The sequence below is a fragment of the Urocitellus parryii genome, chromosome 1 (genome assembly GCF_045843805.1).
Source record: "Urocitellus parryii isolate mUroPar1 chromosome 1, mUroPar1.hap1, whole genome shotgun sequence".
NCBI classification, from domain to species: Eukaryota; Metazoa; Chordata; class Mammalia; order Rodentia; family Sciuridae; genus Urocitellus; species Urocitellus parryii.
The window spans coordinates 237,716,513-237,736,618 of record NC_135531.1 but is presented as its reverse complement, the minus strand read 5'-3'; the positions used below and the strand labels follow the sequence as shown (position 1 = coordinate 237,736,618).

The following is a 20,106-nucleotide window of genomic DNA, read 5'->3' as shown; positions in this document are numbered from 1 at the left end:
ATGGTTGTTTCATTGTTACATCAGATTAGATAAGGAAGTATTAAACTAAATAGGTGAATGTGATGATTAGTAAATATTGCTAAATTAAGATGTAAAAAATGCTGCCACAAGATTCTAAAAAGCAACATTAAAAGCAAGTCAGATACTAGAAAAAGCAATGTACAAAACATATAAACTAAAATATTTCTATTCAAAAGAAAGAACTAAAAAGATAACTCACACAAAAGAAAAATGGAAGAGGAATAATGGGGAGAATATGCTGTGCAGTTACCTCCAACCAGAAAATACAGAATTTACCACTACTTTTTTTTTTAATTGTTTAGTTGTTGATAGATCTTATTTATTTATACGCGGTGCTGAGAATCGAACCCAGTGCCTCACACATACTAGGAAGGCACTCTACAACTGAGCTACAATCCCAGCTCTTTCCACTACTTTTGAAAGCTATTTGGACACATTTAGAAACATTGAAATACTGAAAATGTATACCCCATACAAGGCAGTATCCCATTTCTTTTTATGAACCCTAGATAAATTCTTATACACATCTAAAAAGAGACACCTACTAGATTGATCAAGCTTCCTGCATAATAAAAATAAATAAATAAAATTTAACTGTAGTCTATCAGAGTGGCTTATTTATATAACAAAATGTTATGCAAAAATATCAATTAAAATGCTTAATTTTGTTTCTGGTCCTGTGAGGAGGCAGTACCTCAGGACAGAAGAGAATGACACAGCAAAGCTGCTCACATAGTTGTGGCCAGGAAGCAGGGAGAGAAAGGGAACAAGGAGCCATGGATCCTTTCAGGTCAGGCCTCCAGTGACCTACTTCCTCCAACTAGACCCATCTACTGAGGTTTCTGCCACTTCCCCCCCAAAATCCATTCAATGAATCCATCAGTGGATTAGTCCACTAGTGAGGTTAGCACCCTCAATTTTCCAATCATTTGCCCAAAGTCCCTCCTTTAAATACTGCTGCATTGGGCTGGGGTTGTGGCTCAAGCGGTAGCGTGCTCGCCTGGCATGCATGCTGCCCAGGTTCGATCCTCAGCACCACATACAAAGATGTTGTGTCCGCCGATAACTAAAAAATAAATATTAAATACTGCTGCATAATACAAGCTTTCAATACAGAAGCCTTTGGGGCACATTCCAGGTCCAAACTATAATAATGTGTATGTATAGCTATTATAATTTTTAAACAAAAAAAAAGATTGACACCCATTTCAGGACAGTTATTAATTCTGAGTAAGGATAGAAATGGAATGAGAATGGGGCTTGATTCCATCTTTAATTTCATTTCTTATAAATGAAGGAGAAAGGGGCTGGGGTTGTGGCTCAGTGGTAGAGCATTTGCCTAGCATATATGAGGCACTGGGTTTGATTCTCAGCACCACGTATAAATAAATGAATAAAATAAAGGTCTATTAACTAAAATATTTTTTTTAAATGAGGGCGAAAGAAATGTGAAGCAAATATAACAAAGGCTAATACTGGATTAATCTTAACAATTAAGTACCTAGGTATTTATTTGTTTGGAATCTTTTAAAAATAAAAATAGTAGTAGTTGGGGAAATAACTATCATGGTGAATATGTGAGAAAATATAAATCAAAATCTTAGTTTCTATTTCCTTAAGTTCTTCCAGCTAGCCTTATATTTAGAGACAAACAGAAAAATAAAAATAAAATTCTCCTTATTCCTTTCTAGTCACCACCATTTATGTAGGTTCTAAAACTGTGCTGATAAAAAAAAAAAATCAAATAAGAAATAAACAGCTGGGAAATCAGTCCCTTAATAGTTTAAAATTTGTCTTTCCTTCCCTTTTTTCCTCACTGTACTTTAAAATGCTAATAGAGCATATTATGACAACTTGCCATCTATTTATGTGTATGCCCTCTCCACCTATAAATATTACAGAGAAAATACAAAAAAAAAAAAAAAAAAAAAAAAACATGCTCTTCAAACTCCTTTCAAAAAGCCAGAAATTCAGTGCTTAGTAAATGTTCACTTGCATTTTCTGTGTTGAATTTGAATATTGCACTACAGGCCCATTTCTCTGCTTCAATCTCTTCCATTTGAACAGTTTGGTATAACATCTTTAAGGTGCCATTATTGGACCTTACAGACTTCAAAAGAAATTACTAAAGTAAAATTTTACTAAGACTTTCTCTGATGACAAAGCCTGAGGGAATAATAGAAAACTGAGTGACAGGGTTCAAATCTTTTATTTATCAGGCCTTCAATTTAGACACAGCTGCCTTATTGACCTTTGCCACCCTTATCAATTCCATCTAACTGATCAAGAAGTAAAGTTTATCCATCAATCTAACCATCCAAAAAGCTATTGCTATAGGCCCAACACAAGGGCAGGGTTGATACTGTCTTCCTGCTATTTGCCAAGCACTGGCTAGAAGCACAAGGCAAAAGAGGTCATTTAACGTGACTGAATCCTTTGTTTTCAGCTATAGCCAATGTGGACTAAAAGTAATTCCTAAATAATGCTCCCATTTCTTTTTGTACCACCAATTTTTCAAACCATCATCTGATTTGTTACTTTAATTTGGACATAATCCATATCACAACTAGGAATTTTTAGTAACTTCTGATGAATCCTATTTGGCCTTTATAATTCATGACTTTCTCCTTCGTGTAGATACAGCATGAAAGGTAAATAAATTCTGAACAGTTTTCTCTTGAAGTACAGTTTCTAATCATGATGAAAAAAATATTCTTTTACTTGTGAATATTGACAACATTTGAAAAATTTTTGTCTGGATACAATCAGCTTTGGATTTCACAGAACATAATCTTCTAGATCAAATCAATATATTAATCAATCAACTGCCTCCATTAGGATATTAATGCCCTTCTCTTCTGTGGAGTGGTAACTGCAATACTAGAGAGAAACATAATTGACAACTCCTTTGAGGTAAGTGTTCAAAATAAAAAGATTCCAACTACTTTGCAGCAGAATTCACTTCTCAAGAGACTATTCCAAAACACACCATTTTAATGGATATATGATATGACCCAACACAATGCCAAAGCTAGCAAGGACAAAAGAGAACTATAAAACATTCTGTTTTTTTCCATAAAGAAGAAACACTCTCTTTTTTTTTTTTTTTTTTTTTTTTAAAGAGAGAGTGAGAGAGGAGAGAGAGAGAGAGAGAGAGAGAGAATTTTTAATATTTATTTATTTTTTTTAGTTCTCGGCGGACACAACATCTTTGTTGGTATGTGGTGCTGAGGATCGAACCCGGGCCGCACGCATGCCAGGCGAGCGCGCTACCGCTTGAGCCACATCCCCAGCCCGAAACACTCTCTTTTCAATAAAAAGTTTTTCAAAGCACCACAGCCAGCTTTTCTTGTATGCTGAGAACATTTTAGTGCAAATTAAGAATTTATAGACAGAATAATAGTAACAACAACTACTCTTACTTGGATTCTTTGTTGTTTTAGTTGTAGATAAATAAATAAAAATAAAGGTATTGTATCTATTTTTATGTGATGCTGTGGATCAAACCCAGTGCCTCACATGTACTAGGCAAGTGTTCTACCACTAAGCCACAACCAGATTCTGCCTTTCTTAAAAGCCAATTTATCTTGTCTTTACAAAAGGGACCAATAAAACAGTGAAAAACTGAAGCTTACAGATGAATATTTCACTAATTTGTGTTTTAAAATATATTTTCCTTTCTTGCTTGATCTAGGTGATGTTTCAGAGAAAATATGGTTTCTCAGTTGTTTTCAAAGAAAAAACAGTAATTTTATTCCACATATGCTTACTATAAGAAGTTACTTTTCCTATTTTTTAACCCTATTTATTTTATCTTGTAAATCAATAAGATAAAACTATATTCTTCAGAAATATGAAATTTAACAAAAATTATTCTCAGTAATTGTTTAATGAGTACCCATTGAGTTCTACATATTTTACATACATCATCTCTAATATGGCAGTTTTGCATGTACATGTGATTAACTCCATCTCTGAGTTCAAATCGTTTTCCAAGAATGGATTTTCTTGAACACATTTTGAACTCTAAATCTCTAAACACCAGAACCCATCCATGCGCTGGCTACGAAACCACATAGCCCTAGAATGAGTTCTCTGCAAGTAATCAACTACAGAAGCCCAGGAGAGATCAGAGAACCTGATGCTCTGCCTGACCATTCCCAAGCTCTGCCTCCCAGCCCAGGACCCTCTCTTTTCACTTTGAGGCAGACACACTGGCCTTCTTGCAAGTCTCAAATTCACCCACTTACTTCTTTCCTATCCAACCTTACAATCATAAACTGATATTTAGTTAGTCACCTAGTTTTTTTTTAATTGCAAAAAAAAAATTATCGAATGACTGTCAGTTGGCTTTTGTGACAAAGAACAATTTGGTAATTATTGATGACTAATTAGTGAAATGTACTCGTTTGCAATGAGATTTAGAAATGTATTTTTATAAGCCAGAGGCCCTTGAAGAGTATTTAAGGAGAATTCAAAAATTCTGTGTGGAAGAGAGACACCTAAGGACATCTAAATTAGTACTGCCAAGTGAGGGGGAAAATGAAAGTGAGAAAAAGGAGGGGAGCAGGAGTGAGAAGGCATGAGGTTACTGTCATGGACTGAAAAGTGACAAAACTAAGTGCTAATAAGAGAAAAAAAATAAAGGTAGAAATGGGAACAAAAATATAGAACATGGGGAAAAAGTTATTCTGAAAAAGTGTTCCAGATTTAAGAATTGTACTTTAGTTCAATAATACCAGGATTGACTGATTTAACATCAGGTTGACTAATAGCGCTAAATCTCAAAGCATATTTTGGTGTTGTGCATCATCTTCTAACTTATTTAAATATCAATATTTTGCCATGAACTCATAAATCTGAGAACATATTTTAAAATTCTGGAGTCCTTAGTGTGTGTCTAGCATTGAGAGAGGCATGGAGATACTGCAGAAGACCACAGAGAGAGCTCCTGGGCCTTACTCTAACAAGACAGCACATATGACTCCATTTAAATATATTTTGCACTGAGTGTTAGATTTGCTGGGATATAAAGTGGTGAATGAATACATCTATGCTATGAAGGATTCCAGAAGCTCAAGAGACTCAAAATAAACATACCAGAAACAATTAGAAACTAATTTTAAAAACATATTAGCAAATACTGAATTATCAAATAGAGCATGTTTGTGAGCTAGTGAGAGAAAGATAATCACAGACAAGAAAAGCTTCTTGGGGAAAGGAGGGCTGAGTCAGTTTTTGCTGGAGTTAGGGCTAAATGCAGATGGGAGAAAAATGTGTCAAAAGATTTAAAATTTGCTTAGAGTGAGGACATCTGTGGGAAATAATATGGAAAACTAATTAGGTCTTTGGCTTTAATAATTAAGGAAATCCAATAGTAATTTGATGAAGCAAAAAAATATATGAATTTATCAGCTCATGGAATACCTGGAAGGGTTGGCAAAGCAAACCATGCTGACAACTGTCCATCCTGATCTTGGGAAGGACTGAAATCAGGAGTTCCACTTCTATGTGAGATTCATCCTTTCTGTTGTCCTTGGCTCTCTCCACTTGGTGGGGATCGAGGCTTACAATAGCTCAAGGGTTTTACCTCTTGCCATCTCCTTCATCAAAAATGGAAGAGTAAGCATGGCATAAGAAGAAGAAAGGGAAAGAGAAGTACTGAAAAGAAAGTTCTGATACCCACCATAAAAACTACATATAGCATAACTGACCAAGAGGAAATGACCCGAGATTGGCCCCAAATGACCAAAGAACAAAATAAATTGACGCCTTGGCAGACAGTAATGTAGATAAAATGCTACCTTTATACAATACTCAAGTCTCACCGCAACCTTATGGGCATATAACTTAAATGTATTATTTGCACAAATACAAGTCAATCAAAGTGAACCTTAAGAATCTACCAGATGGGCTGGGGCTGGAGCTCAGTGGTAGAGTGCTCACCTAGCACGTGGGAGGCCCTGCGTTCGATCCTCAGCACCACATAAAAAATAAACAAAATAAAGGTTATTGTGTCCAACTACAACTAAAAAATAGTTTTTTAAAAAGAGGCATGCTGAAGCTTTTAGGGATGAAAAAAATGTTTACATATGTGTATACACACACACATTACATATGCACACAAAGTTTATATCTCTATAAAAATGTATATTTCTATATATATGGAACCAACCAAGTTTCAGTTGGTTCTAAAATATTGTGTGTAAGAAATAGCAATAAAAATAAAGCAAATGACACAATTTTGACAATTGTATCTTGGTGGAAAATATATGGATCACCACTACTCTATTTCAATTTTTCAGTCTATTTCAAAATATTCATTAGAAACAATTGGAGGTAGGTAGAAACCTGATAGAGACTTCAAATTTTAATGGCAATTATATATATATTTATATATATATATATATATAAATATCATAAATCACATTTTCTGAAACAACAGTTTCAGGAAGATGCATGCAGAAAGGTCATGATTTAAGTTGGAAGAAAAAAATGGGGAGATCAACAGAGTATTATACCAGATGGAGAGGGGACCTGGACAGGGAAAATGACCATGAAAATAAAACAACAGGAAGATACACTAAAAACTCTGTGAATGGATACTTAATATGTGGGAAGAAGACAGACCCAGTGGTAATTCCTGGTTTGCTCCGTGAGATGACTAGAGACACAATGGAAACAGAGAAGGCCCAATGGGGGAGCAAATTTGTAACGACAATGTCATTTATTAAATATATTTATAAATGGCCTCATCCACATAAATACAGTTCACTCTCTCAATGGTGGCTATGAGGTGTCATCTCCCACTTAGCTCTGAAAGCCTAAAAAGACACACGTCACAAAAGTACCCTGAGAATGCTGGGCCAGAGCCCAAGGGAGAGCAGCCACAGTCGGCCCATATGTTCCCCGTCTCAGTTCCCCCGGCCTGCAAGATTTACAGAATTTCAGAGATTTTTTTTTTTTTAATGAAGAAACTGCATACAGGGTACTCCAAATGGTAAGAGGAAATATTGGTTGTATTCACAAAAATACATACATCAATGTATATAGCTTAAAGTGAGTGTGATAACTTTATTATTTCTATTATTGGGTGTGTGTGTGTGTGTGTGTTGCTAGGGATTAAACCCAGGGCCTCTCACATACCAGGCAAGCATTGTACCACTGAGCCATTCTTGAAACTCATTTTAGGTTTGCTTTCTTCTAGGAAAGTCAAGCAAAATTACTGTCTCCAAAACTTGTTTCCACAGTAACCTATATATCCTTCTAATATACTTATCATACTCTATTTTCATTTGTCCCCACTATTCTCTGCAAACAGTGATAACGTATTTTATTTCTATATATTTGATACCATGCATAATGCCTGGCAAGGAGTAAACACTCAATGACCTTTGTTTAAAAACACTTGGGGCTGCTGGGCATGGTGGCACATACTTATAATCCCAGTGGCTCAGGAGGCTGAGACAGGAGGATCCCGAGTTCAAAGCCAGTCTCAGCAACTTAGTGAGGCCCTAAGCAACTCAGTGAGACTATGTCTCTAAATAAAATACAAAATAGGGCTGGAGATGTGGCGCAGTAGTTGAGTACACCTGAGTTCAATCCCTGGTAATCCCCCCACCAAAAAAAAAAAAAAAAAGGGAGGTTAAGCCTGTATCTCAGTAGTGAAGCACTTGCCTAACACGTGCAAGTGCCTGGGTTTGATGCCCAGCACTGTAGAACTAAATAAAATATAAATTTTTAAAAAATTAAATGAATAAAATCATTTAAATCTTCTGTTATTGCCACACCCCTATATAAACCAGCATTATAATGTGTTGAATTCAATAGCAGTTCTTCCTCCTGTATAAATTTTTTTTAAAACCAGCATTGCTCTGTATCAAGAACTATATACTTTGGCCACATCACTCCTGAGGACCTTCAGCCTTTGCCCTATGAAAATCCTTTAAAAATCAGCTCAAGTGTGAGGATGAAAAAATATATTCCATCCCCCAAACATTTATTTATATGGAGTCATTTATTCAATAAAAAACTGTATCGGTATATAGCCCCAAACAAAACAATTATGGCACCTGGCCTTATCTGGCTTCCAATCTAGAGGAAAAGACAAACATGGAAATATGGAACAAGTGCCTAGCCAAAAATGAATTATAGACCTTGATCAAGTAGAAGGTGCTTATGACAGAGGAATCCAGTTCAGACTGGAAAGTCAAAGAAAGAAATGTTTTAAAAGAAATGGCATTTAAATAATATCTGAAGTTTGAATACAATTATCCAGATGACTGGGGTATGTCTGGGGGAAGTTGCTGGATGATAGAAGAGTCACAAGCAGACAAACAACCTGTATAAAGGCCCTGAGGTACCTGTTAGTCTCGGATGTATCACTCTCAACACACAGAGAATTTGAGCATCATGGTGGAGAGAGAAGCCAAAGCCAAGACTGAAATAGCAAATCATACAGAGCCTGACAGGCCATGTTAAGGATTCTGACTTGGCTTTCAGGGTAATGGCTCTCAGTATACAAATTTGTACTTTAAAATAATCACTGTGAAAGGAGGATAGATCAGGGGAACAATTTCGTGACTTTCCTGGGGAGTATGGATGTGAGCATCCAAAACAGACATGAGACAGTATGTAGCTATTTGTATCAGTATTTCCATTGTATAAAATGTAAATGAATTTAATATTTGTTTTTTTTTTCTTGATAGTTGTAGATGGACAACATGCCTTTTTTTGTGTGTGATGCCGAGAATCGAACCCAGTGCCTCACACGTGCTCTGCCACTGAGCTACACCCAGCCCAGATTTAATAGTTTGAATGTTAAAAAAAAAAAAAAAAAAAGACATGAGGGGACCAGTTAACATGCCAACCTGCAGGGGCAATGAAAATTAAGAAAACTCAACAGGTGAGGAATACTGAGGGGTAGACTACTAGACTTGTTATGTGAGTAGAGGAAGGTAGAGCTGGTGGCAAGAACGCACCCACGACTCTTTCATTGGCCAGTGAGGCACATCACTGATTTTTAATGACAGTAAGGAAGGAAGCACTTATTCTGTATGATGTGGTGGTAAATCAAGAGTCCAGTTTTAGATGTGATGAAACAGATCCCTGTGATATATCCACACAACGAGTTCTAGGGAACCTTAGCGTATAGCTGATATTTAAAGCAACTTTAGTGGATGAGATCACCTCACGATAGGGAAACAAACAATATTAAATTGGAAAAAGCTACTTTTTCTGCTTTTTTAGAATATAAAGATGTTTTAATGGTTCATATATTATAATGCAAACATCTTATGGCTCTAACAATATCTAAGTACAAATCTTCAACATAATTATTAGGTAACAAATCATTTAGGTGTTATAGAGTTTATACTGTATTGATGGGAAAGGAAAGGGAGCCAACATATTTCCATCTGACATTGTCAAACCTCTCTCTAAGCTACTGGATTCATGATGTCCCCACCACACACAATCCCTTTATGAAGCCCTAATCCTAGAGCCACTCCTTACATACAGCAAGCATAATGACCATAATAGGTCTTGGATTTTTCAGGGACACCAAAATCCATTTTCCCCTCATGTCTTTGCCCCATGCTGTTCTCTGAATCTGCAGCTTTCCAAGTCTCAACACACTATTATTTACCTTTGAAATATCACAATAGGTGGAAATACAAATTTCTGCATTTGGATTTTCAAATCAAAGAAAGACTCTTCAAGATAGAGCTAGTCCTCAAAACAAGGAAATCCTTCACTCTGCTTTTCACTCTTCATAGTATCTAGCTTTTCCAAATGCAATCAGTTACCACTGAAGCCAAGAGAGGTGTGAATCAAAAAACTACGAAAAATATGGGCTCTACTGAGTTTAAAGATATTAACTCCAAAGTCTGAAACGATGTTGGTGACAAAAACAGTACTTTACACTACAGATCTAAATCACTTTTAAGCTGAAATTACTTCTTGGACCCCAAAATTGTTTAAAGACCAAAGTTTAATATTTGTTTCAGCAGGTGGGAAAGGTTTGGGTTTTTATACATGCCTTCCTAGGGATTACAACCAAGGTAGGCATGCTAAAACTATTTGAGACTAATCAACACATCTCAAAGAAGAGATGACTGGGAAAGCCATCAGAGCCCATATTAATCATTAGTTTAATCTCAGCAACCTATGCTTCAGTATGGTAGCCAAGAGCAAGATACAGAGTTTCTGGGTTGACTGCCAAGGGACTCTTAACACAGGGTTTTTCAGCTATAAGCTATCCCACTGGTTTGTTACCTAATAAAATCTGGATATAAAGCAGTTCAAAGTCAAGTGATTTATCAAAAGATATTTATTACATATTGGTGGCCTCTGTGCAAACAGAAAGGGAAAGCTAAAGGCTGAAAGGTTCGGTATTGCCTAGGTACTACATGCTAAGCTTCACTGCTTGCCAAGATTAAAGCCTTCTCATTGAATTGGTTATACAGCCTATTTTACCCATCTCATCTGCAAAATAAGAGAAAAACCTCACACATATAAAACACATATAATAAAACACAGAAATGCTATTTGAATCAAACTGTTGTTTTTTTGTTTTGGTTTGGCATAGCAAGGATTGAACCCAAGGGTGCTTAACCACTGAGTAACATCCCCAGCCCTTTTTATTTTCTATTTTGAGACAGGGCCTTGCTAAGTTGCTGAGGATGGTTTTGAACTTCTGATCCTCCTGCCTCAACCTCTTGAGCTGCTGGGATTAAAGGCATGCGCCACCATGCCCAGCGAAGTATATTTCGAGTCTGAATGTTACCTTTGCTCTTTTCTTACTGAGTCCACTGACAAAGGCCTAATTAGCCATGGAGGTTTTCTTGACCTTTTAGAAGCCAGGAATTCCTTTGAAAAGCTCCTAGACACTGAACACTGGACAACTTCAGATTGTAAAATTAATTTCAGGGTTTTTATGAACCCTATTCACCCCCACTGCCCCCCCCCACTACAGGTTCCCTAGAACCTCTACATTATTAGACATAAGGAATAGGGAGGACCTTACACATCCAGAAGAGAAACAAGATTCCCCACTTAAGAATATTTTTTACCTCAGCAAACTTGACTTACCTGACCCCCTCTCATCACAGTGATTTGTAGTATCTCTTCTCTAGGGCTGCCAAAATCTTCACTTCCCACATCTTTACTTCTGTATTTGCCAAGCTCTGTTGAATCACAAGACTTTTTCCCCATTTGAAATATGATACAGAAGCAATTTTTAAAAGACCCATTCTTTTGGTTCACAAACTTGAATCAGGCAGTAATGAAAGTTTGAAATTATGAAAAAGCTCATTCTCCACTATATTTGCTACAAAGGAAACCATCAAATTATCCTGAACTAAATTCTATCAGACTTTGTAACTGCCAGGCAACACCACAATTTCTTTCAAGGATATGTGGTGGCTTTCTTTCATCAGACACTTTTCAAACATAGCCAGAGGAAAGCATTTAGGAGAAGGCAATTTCCATCTCATTCTAGTTCCTAAAGTTCAAGAAGGCTTATCATAAAGCATAGATGGCAGCAGAAATCTGCAAAATGAACACTTCTGTTTAAAAATGATTATTTTATAATTTGGACATTGCTTCATTGTAAGCAGCATTAGATCAGATATGTTATCTCATACCTTACCATAAAATATTTTTCTCATAATTATAATGACAAACTTAACTAATATAAAGGCACATTTAAATTTGGAGACGTTCAAATCATAACATTCTTGGTAAACCTCTAGAACGTAACAGTACAAATATATCATAAAATAAACTCTGAGAAGTACTTACAATGTGACATGAAACTATTTATCTTTCAATGTAAATATTTTTTAAAATACCAGTTTGTTGAAATAGAAATAAGGTGACAAGATTTTAACTTCAGGTACACACATTTAATTAACCATAATCTGTTTCACAGCATGCTCTTGTCACTGAACCGTGCATGGTTCGTTCTACTTAAATAATTAAATAAATTCTACTATACTCATTATTCTTGTTGACATCTTTCCCTTACACAAAAAGAATGGTCTCCTTCCATTTCATTTTGACAGTAAATGGATATTCTTTTGGTAAACTTGTCTCAGCTCATTTATAAACAAACCCCACTAACACAAATGTGAAAGACCAGTATCATATGTGTAAGTTTTTGAGGAAATGTAATCCACTTAACTATTCTGAGCCGCACTGTGACATCCCTTAATTTCTATCCTTTCCCCAAATACAGGGGAGCAGGCAAGTGTGGAATGGGTTACAGAATCCAGTGAGTCACAACATCCAAGACCTCTGCAGTCTCTATTCACCTTCTGGTTATAATTAACACATTAGGAAAAATAAATCTTCTATCAAACCATCTGTTTCTGTTTCTGTCACATTCCTATTTTTAAAAAGCAGAGGAGTCTGTAGATGGGAATAACATTTTAGAAAGGCCAAAAGATATGGAGTTCTGTAATCTCCCCAGAGCATATAACTCAGATGGAAGCCAGAAGCCTAGCAGTAGAAGGGACGTGACTATCAACTTCCACCTGGTCAAATCGTCACCTTTTAAACTCCACAAGCATTTGAGTCCACAGATATGAATTTTAATTTGCCTAGCCAGGTAAGTGTTCTAAATTTCAGCAGAACTAACCAGTGAATTAAAAATATTTTATAAATAATATTTCTTTACTGAAAAGTACAATAATTGATAATACTTGTAAATGTTTATTTAAATGTTAAATTATTCCCTAAAGGGATGTGACATAGAAACCTGATTAAGAAGCATATTGAATAGAAATTACTTATAAATCAAGTTAATTTTAAATCTTATCTTCTGTGCAAGACAGAACCTTAATATGGAGAACTTTGACGTCGAACTCAAGGTTTCAAGAGTCATGATCCATTACTGAGGCACAATACAGTCTTGGCTCATTAGGTCATCGAGGCGTATTTGATATGTTAGCAATGATGGAAACTGATTGCCATTTCCTTCAAATCCACTGCCCTACATGAAATGGCAATCAGAATCACTCACTCGTTTTATGCCCAAGTGAACTGGCCTTTATATTCACAGACATCACCAAGAAGTATTTAAGAAGGCAATCTAGTGATTATGATATGGATAGTCATAAAAGAAAAAGAATTGAAAAGGCACAGAAACCCGATATGGCTCAGACATGTGGACTGTGCTTATACAAAAGGTCAATTAAAAAGGCATCTCCAAAAAGAATCTTCAAAGCAAACAGAAGCTGTTTTCTTAAGCTTCCATTTCACTACACACATAAACACATAGCTCTCACAGTTTAGACTCTTCCAGGTAAGTATTCTAACGCACACTTTTTTCCAGTTACAGGTGGAAAATATAGCACTGATCTCCCAGCTAGAACAATTTGGAAAATGGAAATTAAGAAACATTACACTAAGCCAAGTAAATGAATGACTAAACATTGCAGCTAACCTAGTCAGACAGAACTTTGAAAGGGAGTCAAGTTCAATATTTATATACTTGGGGGGCAGAGTTTTGTTTCATAAAAATATTTGGTACAGTTTCTGTTCAGTCATATTAAAAACATTATAAAACCACCACTAAAACAAACTGGACTTAAATTCAACCTGTAATCAACACCAAAAAAATTGCTCCTTTTCTTTGTTAAAATCCTGGAAAGAAATCATATTACCCATCTGGGAATATGACCTTCACAGCATGAGTACTTTCAAAATAGAACTGTCAACGTCTAATCCCACTTTTCCTATTGGTTTCAAGTTCCTTAAAGAGAAAAAAAGATAAACAAATATTTGCATAGGTGGGAGATTTAAATAGGGAATAAAATAGTGGTTATCAGGTGCAGAAAGAAATAAGATGCAGGACATGGGTACAAAGTTGCAAACATGTAGGGGGAGTAGGTCCAGAAATGCAACATTATAATATTGTATTGTATCCTGGGAATTTACAAAGAGTAGGGAGAAAAGGAAAGAAAAGGCTAACTATGTGGTAAGGATAGATACATTAATTTATTGAATGTAGTAATTATCTCCTTATATCAAGATATCACGTTACATACCTTAAATGTACACAATAAAATTTTTCAAATAGGAGCTGGGGCTATAGCTCAGTGGCAGAGTGTTTGCCTAGCATGTGTGGAGTACTGGGTTTGATCTTTAGCACCACATAAAAATAAATAAAACAATTATGTTTTTAAAAAAATTTCTCAAATAAATTTAAAAAGTTTAAATCAAGTTACTTTTTAAAACCATACAGCAAGGGGCTGGGATTGTGGCTCAGTGTTAGAACTCTTGTCTAGCATATGCAGGGCCCTGGGTTCTATCCTCAGCACCACATAAAAATAAACAAAATAAAGGTATTGTGTCCAACTACTTCTAAAAAATAAATATTTTTTAAAACCATACATCAACATTCTATATTAAAGTTAGTATGAAACATTAATTTAAAGTTAATTTTGAATTTTTTAAATTATATTTTAATTCTGTGTATTACACTTTATTATTTTTAATTAATAATTTTATTTGGTGACTCAGGTCCCACCTACATGGAACATGGGGGGAAATCCTTTTAAACTTCAAAAGTATACCACTTGGCCAAGCAATTCCACTCCTAGGCTTTTATTTTATCCGCAAGATACAAAAACATGTCCACATACAGACCTGTATAAGAATACAGCAGCTTCACTTACAATAGCTAAGGCTGGAGACAACCCAAACACCCATAACAAAGGAAGCAATAAGCAACAACTATGGTGATTCATAGGATGGAATACTACCCGAGAATAAAAAGAAACTACTGAATGTGTTCTAGTGAATGAAATCCATGAAAATCATGCTATGTGAAGAAGAGCTGGATACAAAAGATAACATGCCATCTAATTCCATTTTTTGAAGTTCTAGAAAATGCAAAGTTAATCTCTGATGAAAACAATCAGAACATCAGGTGAGAAGCAGAAACTGCCTAGGAAGGAGACTTGTGGAAACTTCTGGGTGATGTAAATGTATGTATCTTTTTTTAATATTTATTTTTTAGTTGTAGTTGGACACAAAACCTTTATCTTATTTACTTATTTTTTATGTGGTGCTGAAGATCGAACCCGGGTCCTCACACATGCCAGGCAAGTGCTCCATCTTTGAACCACAATCCCAGCCCCAAATACATATATATCTTAGTGGAGTGATGGTTACCTGGGAATCGTCATTGGTGAAATGTGTAGTTAAGGTATTAACTACACATTTAATTTACAATATATTTTACTTCAAAAAAAATCATGTAGTAGAAATAGGTAGAGATGTGGGTGAAATAACATGGCAAAATTTTAATCATTGTTAAAACTGAGTTACAGGTGTAGTCTTTTATTATGCTATTCCTTTTGTTTTCTATAAAGTTTAAAAATATACATCACTAAAATACACAATCAAAAAATTTTATACCACACAAATATACTTAAAGAATTTTTTATTTTTTTTTAGTTGTAGATGGAAACAATGCCTTTATTTTATTTTTATGTGGTGCAGAGGATCAAAACCAGTGCCTCACACATGCCGGACGAGTGCACTACCACTGAGCCACAACCCCAGCCCCAAGAATTTTTGTATGCAGAAGGCATTCCTAAAGATCTATGGAGATCCCCTGTGTCCTATGCTTCATGTGGAGAATTTTAAATGTAACTCATTATTTTCTCCAGCTCCCCTCACCCCAACTCCTAGCATGCCTCCCACCTAATGGACCATCAGAGTGAAAATATTATGGTTGTCTCAACTACCACCAGCCCCCAAATTAATTCTTCTCTAGACCCTAACTTACTTATTTCTAGCAAATATGGTACAGATGGAGAAATCAAAGCTGCTAGATATGCTGGAACAAACAAATGATTTAATAGATCCCAGTCTCAATATTTCTTTATTCTCACTATTCTCTGAAGACAATGTTTGTTTTTACAAGTTATAGACATGAATTTTCAGAATAACGAAGTCCACAGAACACTAACCAAGGCAGATGATCAACTTCTGTACTATGGACAAGTACCAATCAGTGAATGTGTCAGTTTTCTAAGTTCTTCTAAGCTTTGCCTGAGAAAAATTCTATAGCTTTCACCTGACATGTCCATAAAATCAGAAGCACCACACAGAGGCAAAGGATAAACTCAGGCTCAAGCACAGATATTTAAAGGTATAATACGTTAATACCCTCCTTGGTAATAAGAGGATATTAAGTGCACCTCGGTAAAGAATCTTCATGACAGGACCTAGTAAGAGGTCTCAAGTATCAGTATCAATTAATTCTCTATAGATAACATAAAATAAACGTTGAAATTAGGTAAAATTAAGCACCCAAAATTTATATACTTTATCACTTCTACTACAAATTTTTGTTTTTATTGGAATTTAGCAAAAAAATTAATAAGAAAGTTTATAAGAAGTTAAATATTTAGAAAATACTCAGAAAGTAAAAGTGTTCATTGGTACCACAGCATATTCATCCATCCAGCAAACCATTAAATGTCTGCATACCAAATGCTCTTAACAGCAGTGAAAAAAGTCTATGCCATACAGAGCTAACATTCAAGTAATGGGAGACAGGCTGATAAGAAGGGCTGAGGTTAAGTACCCAGGAGAACAGAATAATCAGGGTAAGGTCAGAAGGATATGCAGATTACCATACCTGGCCAGGAAAGCCTTCTCAGTTACAGTGATATTTGAGAAAATCTGAAGAATGTGAAGTTCCAGAATTCCAGGCACCTGAACCTCTTTGCAAACTTAAGAGACATGGAGCCAGTGTGGCTACAGTGGGATGAACTGGGAAAGCACTGTGGGAGTGGGAAAGAGAGGGCAACACAGGATTCAGACCACTCTAGGCCATTTTTAGATCTGGGCATCTAGCATGAGAGAGATTGTGAGCAGATTGGAGGATTTTAAGCAGAAATGATCCTATTTAATGCTTTTTAGAAGATGACTGTTCTGTATGAGAACAGACAGGAGGGGAACAAAGGTTGAAATGAGGAACAAGAAGAGACCATAACATATTCAGAGGGGTATGTTAACTTCACTTATTAATACGCTGTTTCATTATTCGACACCATATTCCAATAACTCAAACATCAATCAACTGAATTGTTCTTATTTGCACTGGACAGGGGATTGGAGTTTTTGAAGAAGAAATAAGAGACATATGCTATTTTTCAGGTTCTAGTTTGACCTATTACACAGTGGTTCCTTACGTCAATTAGTGTAGTAGGTAAATAAAACAAAGACTGCTAGCTTCCCGATCATCCTTTTAAAAAATCTCTCTCAAAAGGATCAGAAAAAAAAAATCAATATTTTATTTTCATACTGGATTCAAAATGTTCATACTGCTATTATTCATAGCTCTCATCACAACATACATATAATGTTGTAGTGAAAACCCACTTAACATATTCCTGAAAGATAAATTGAAATAAATATATTGCAAACCATGAAACCCATTAACACTCTCCAAGACTTCTGTTTCATAGTTATTTATAAAATCCCTCCTGTAATGAAGACACTTGATCACTATCTCCAATTTCCTTGATTTAGCATGTCTAACAGCAGCCTCGGCCACACCATGTTATTATCACTTTTGGGTACTAAAAGCTGGTTAGGAAAACCAACAAACACTGAACACCTTTCAATTCTTTCAGCTATGCTTGAGTGTTATTAATTGGTTTAAGAGGGTGTCAGAAACACATGCTTTCCTGCACACTTTGGTGATTTCATCCTATGCTCAAAGCACTTCCATAAATTAAATCATCCTGGCTATGTCATGAATCGCAGCTGGCATGCCTGAGTACTGCTCTTTGATGATGAGCAAGCAATACAAAATAAGATGCTGAATCCACTCTTCAGAATTTCATTTCCAGCATCTTGTATGATGTTACTCGGCAGGATTTTAAAACAAAAATAAACGTTATGATATAGTTCACTTTGGTTTTGCAAAACCTAAGCCCATTAGCCAGAAAATTAATGGCTTTTTCCCTTTCCAAAAAAGCAGGCTACATCTATAGCCAGGAAGGGAACTGGGCTGGGGGCTGGGTAAAGGCTATTTAAATGGATAATCCAGCTTTTAGCTTACCAGTGGAGATTCAATGGGGGAGTTGCAGGCTGCAACTGAGAGTCTGTTACAGCCACATACACTGCACCCCTATGTCTTCACCCTCACTGGATGTGTCAAGAATCTGCCTCATTTAAGTTCTACTAACAAGTAAAGAGATTCTCCTCTCTGGGGGCAAGCTTGTGCTGCACTAATATTGTTCCAGACTATCTTATCTGTAACTAAAGGGAAAGGAGAGTGGGAACAAACTCCTGTTTCATTTTTATTTCATCTTATTGTATTGGAGACAATTTTTTTTTTTTCAAAATGCCTTAAACCCTTCCTGGGATAAGGAGAGAGAAAAATAAATCAAGATTTCCTTCTCCAGCTCAAAATTTAAATATAGCAGGCAAGGAGAAACGGCGAAAAGGGGTGTGTGGGTGTATATGGCAAGATTTCTCGGTATCTAAGAGAAAATGGATAGAGGGGGGAAAAAACATGCTAAAGAGATCTGAAAGCAGTGTATGTGTACACAATCATTCCCAGAGCGGAGGGAGAAATTCGGGAAGAGGGGAATGAAAAGAAAAAGATCAGTCGAAGCAGTAGCCCACCCCGACCCCTCCCAACCCACTGCAGCGCTCTGCGCTTCCCAGAAAGCTCATCCCCAATGAGCAGATTTCCGGCGGGCGCCAAGCAATGGACCAAAGGGTGGACAGGCAGTCTGGGGAGGTCGGGAAGGACGGGGATGGATAAGGACAGGCTAAGGGATGTGTTCTGGCTAGGGAAAGAGCGAGGAAGCCAGCGAGGCCAGATGAGACCGCTTGCCGAGATGGAAAGGCAGGCCAGCACCTACCTGGAATGGTCAAGGTAGAAGATGCCCCAGGCACCTCTGGCTTCTCCTCCTCCGCCTCCTCCCGCTGCTTTTGCTGCTGCTGCTGCTGCTGCTGTTGTTGAATGAGGCTGAGGTCCGAGCGGCTGAGTTCGGCTCTGGCGGCCGCCGGGACCAGCTGTGCCTTTAGCAGCACCGCAGCCAGGCCGAGAAGCAGGGTGCAAGGGACGCGCCGGCAGAGTCTCGCCATGGCCGAGAGCCAGAGGGCCGCGGAGGCATATTGCGGGGATCTGGTCGGCGGCCGGCGCCAGGGCTGCGGGCTCCCGGCAGCGCCCGCCCGATCGCTCGCTCGCTCTCTCGCTCCCCCTCGCGCCGTCTGCCTCGCACACCCTCACCAGGAGGGGGAGGAGGAGGAGGCCCGGGAGGCTGAGGGGGCGGAGGGGCGGGGGGGGGGGCGTCAGCATCCTCGCGCACGTGACCCGCCGGGAGGGGCTAACCAGTACCCGCGGCCCCGCGCCGGACTGCCACCAGAGCTTCGGCACTGACGGTGCTGGGGTCGTGCCCTGAGTGGAGACAATAAGGCGAGACTTCTTGGGGCTAGAAGACCCTTTAATCCATACTGAGGCGGCGGGAGATTTTCCAGAAAGTGGAATAAAATTGCTCACACCTGACCTCAAAGTCAAAAAGAGGTGGCACCTTGATTACCTTCATTTAACGCTTAACAAGGCATCAGCGGATCCCAAAGCCTAGGTCCCTTCACCAAGTAGGTTCTGCGGCGTCAAGGTCTTCTTACTTAACTAGAAGTTATCTTGAGGTTCCACGGATTTTAATAAACTTCCTTTTCCCGCCTGAGCGAGAATTTCTTTCTACATCATAAAATATTCCTAATTTCCTTTTTCCTAATTGTAACCTCCACTTTTCATTTGCTCAAAAAAAGTATCTTAACCAAATACTTAACTAGGTGCTTACTATGTGCCATCATTTAATCAGGTGTTTGAAATAAGTAAAATACAATCCCTGCCTTCTAAGAGTTCACCTGTTAGGGGAGAGCAACTTATCAACAAAACATGAGCTAATGTAGTGGTTGCAATTGAAGAAACATGGCAACATTCAGAGGTTGCACAGAATTGGAAGGAATTAACTAACGTATGGAAGAGGGTTATGAAACACTGGGAAAGGCAGGATGTAAAGAAGAAGATGAACCAGGCTC

At 37.3% G+C, this 20,106-nt stretch overlaps 1 protein-coding gene across 1 annotated transcript in view; it reads right to left on the bottom strand.

Annotated features, from left to right (window-relative positions):
• Positions 1-19,146, bottom strand: part of Fam171b (family with sequence similarity 171 member B) — a 67,129-nt gene extending 47,983 nt beyond the window's left edge. Inside the window, exon 1 of the mRNA XM_077799047.1 lies at positions 18,921-19,146. Within this exon, the coding sequence (XP_077655173.1) occupies positions 18,921-19,146 (226 nt within the window). The remainder of the gene's footprint in view (positions 1-18,920) is intronic.
• Positions 19,147-20,106: the final 960 nt, after the last annotated feature.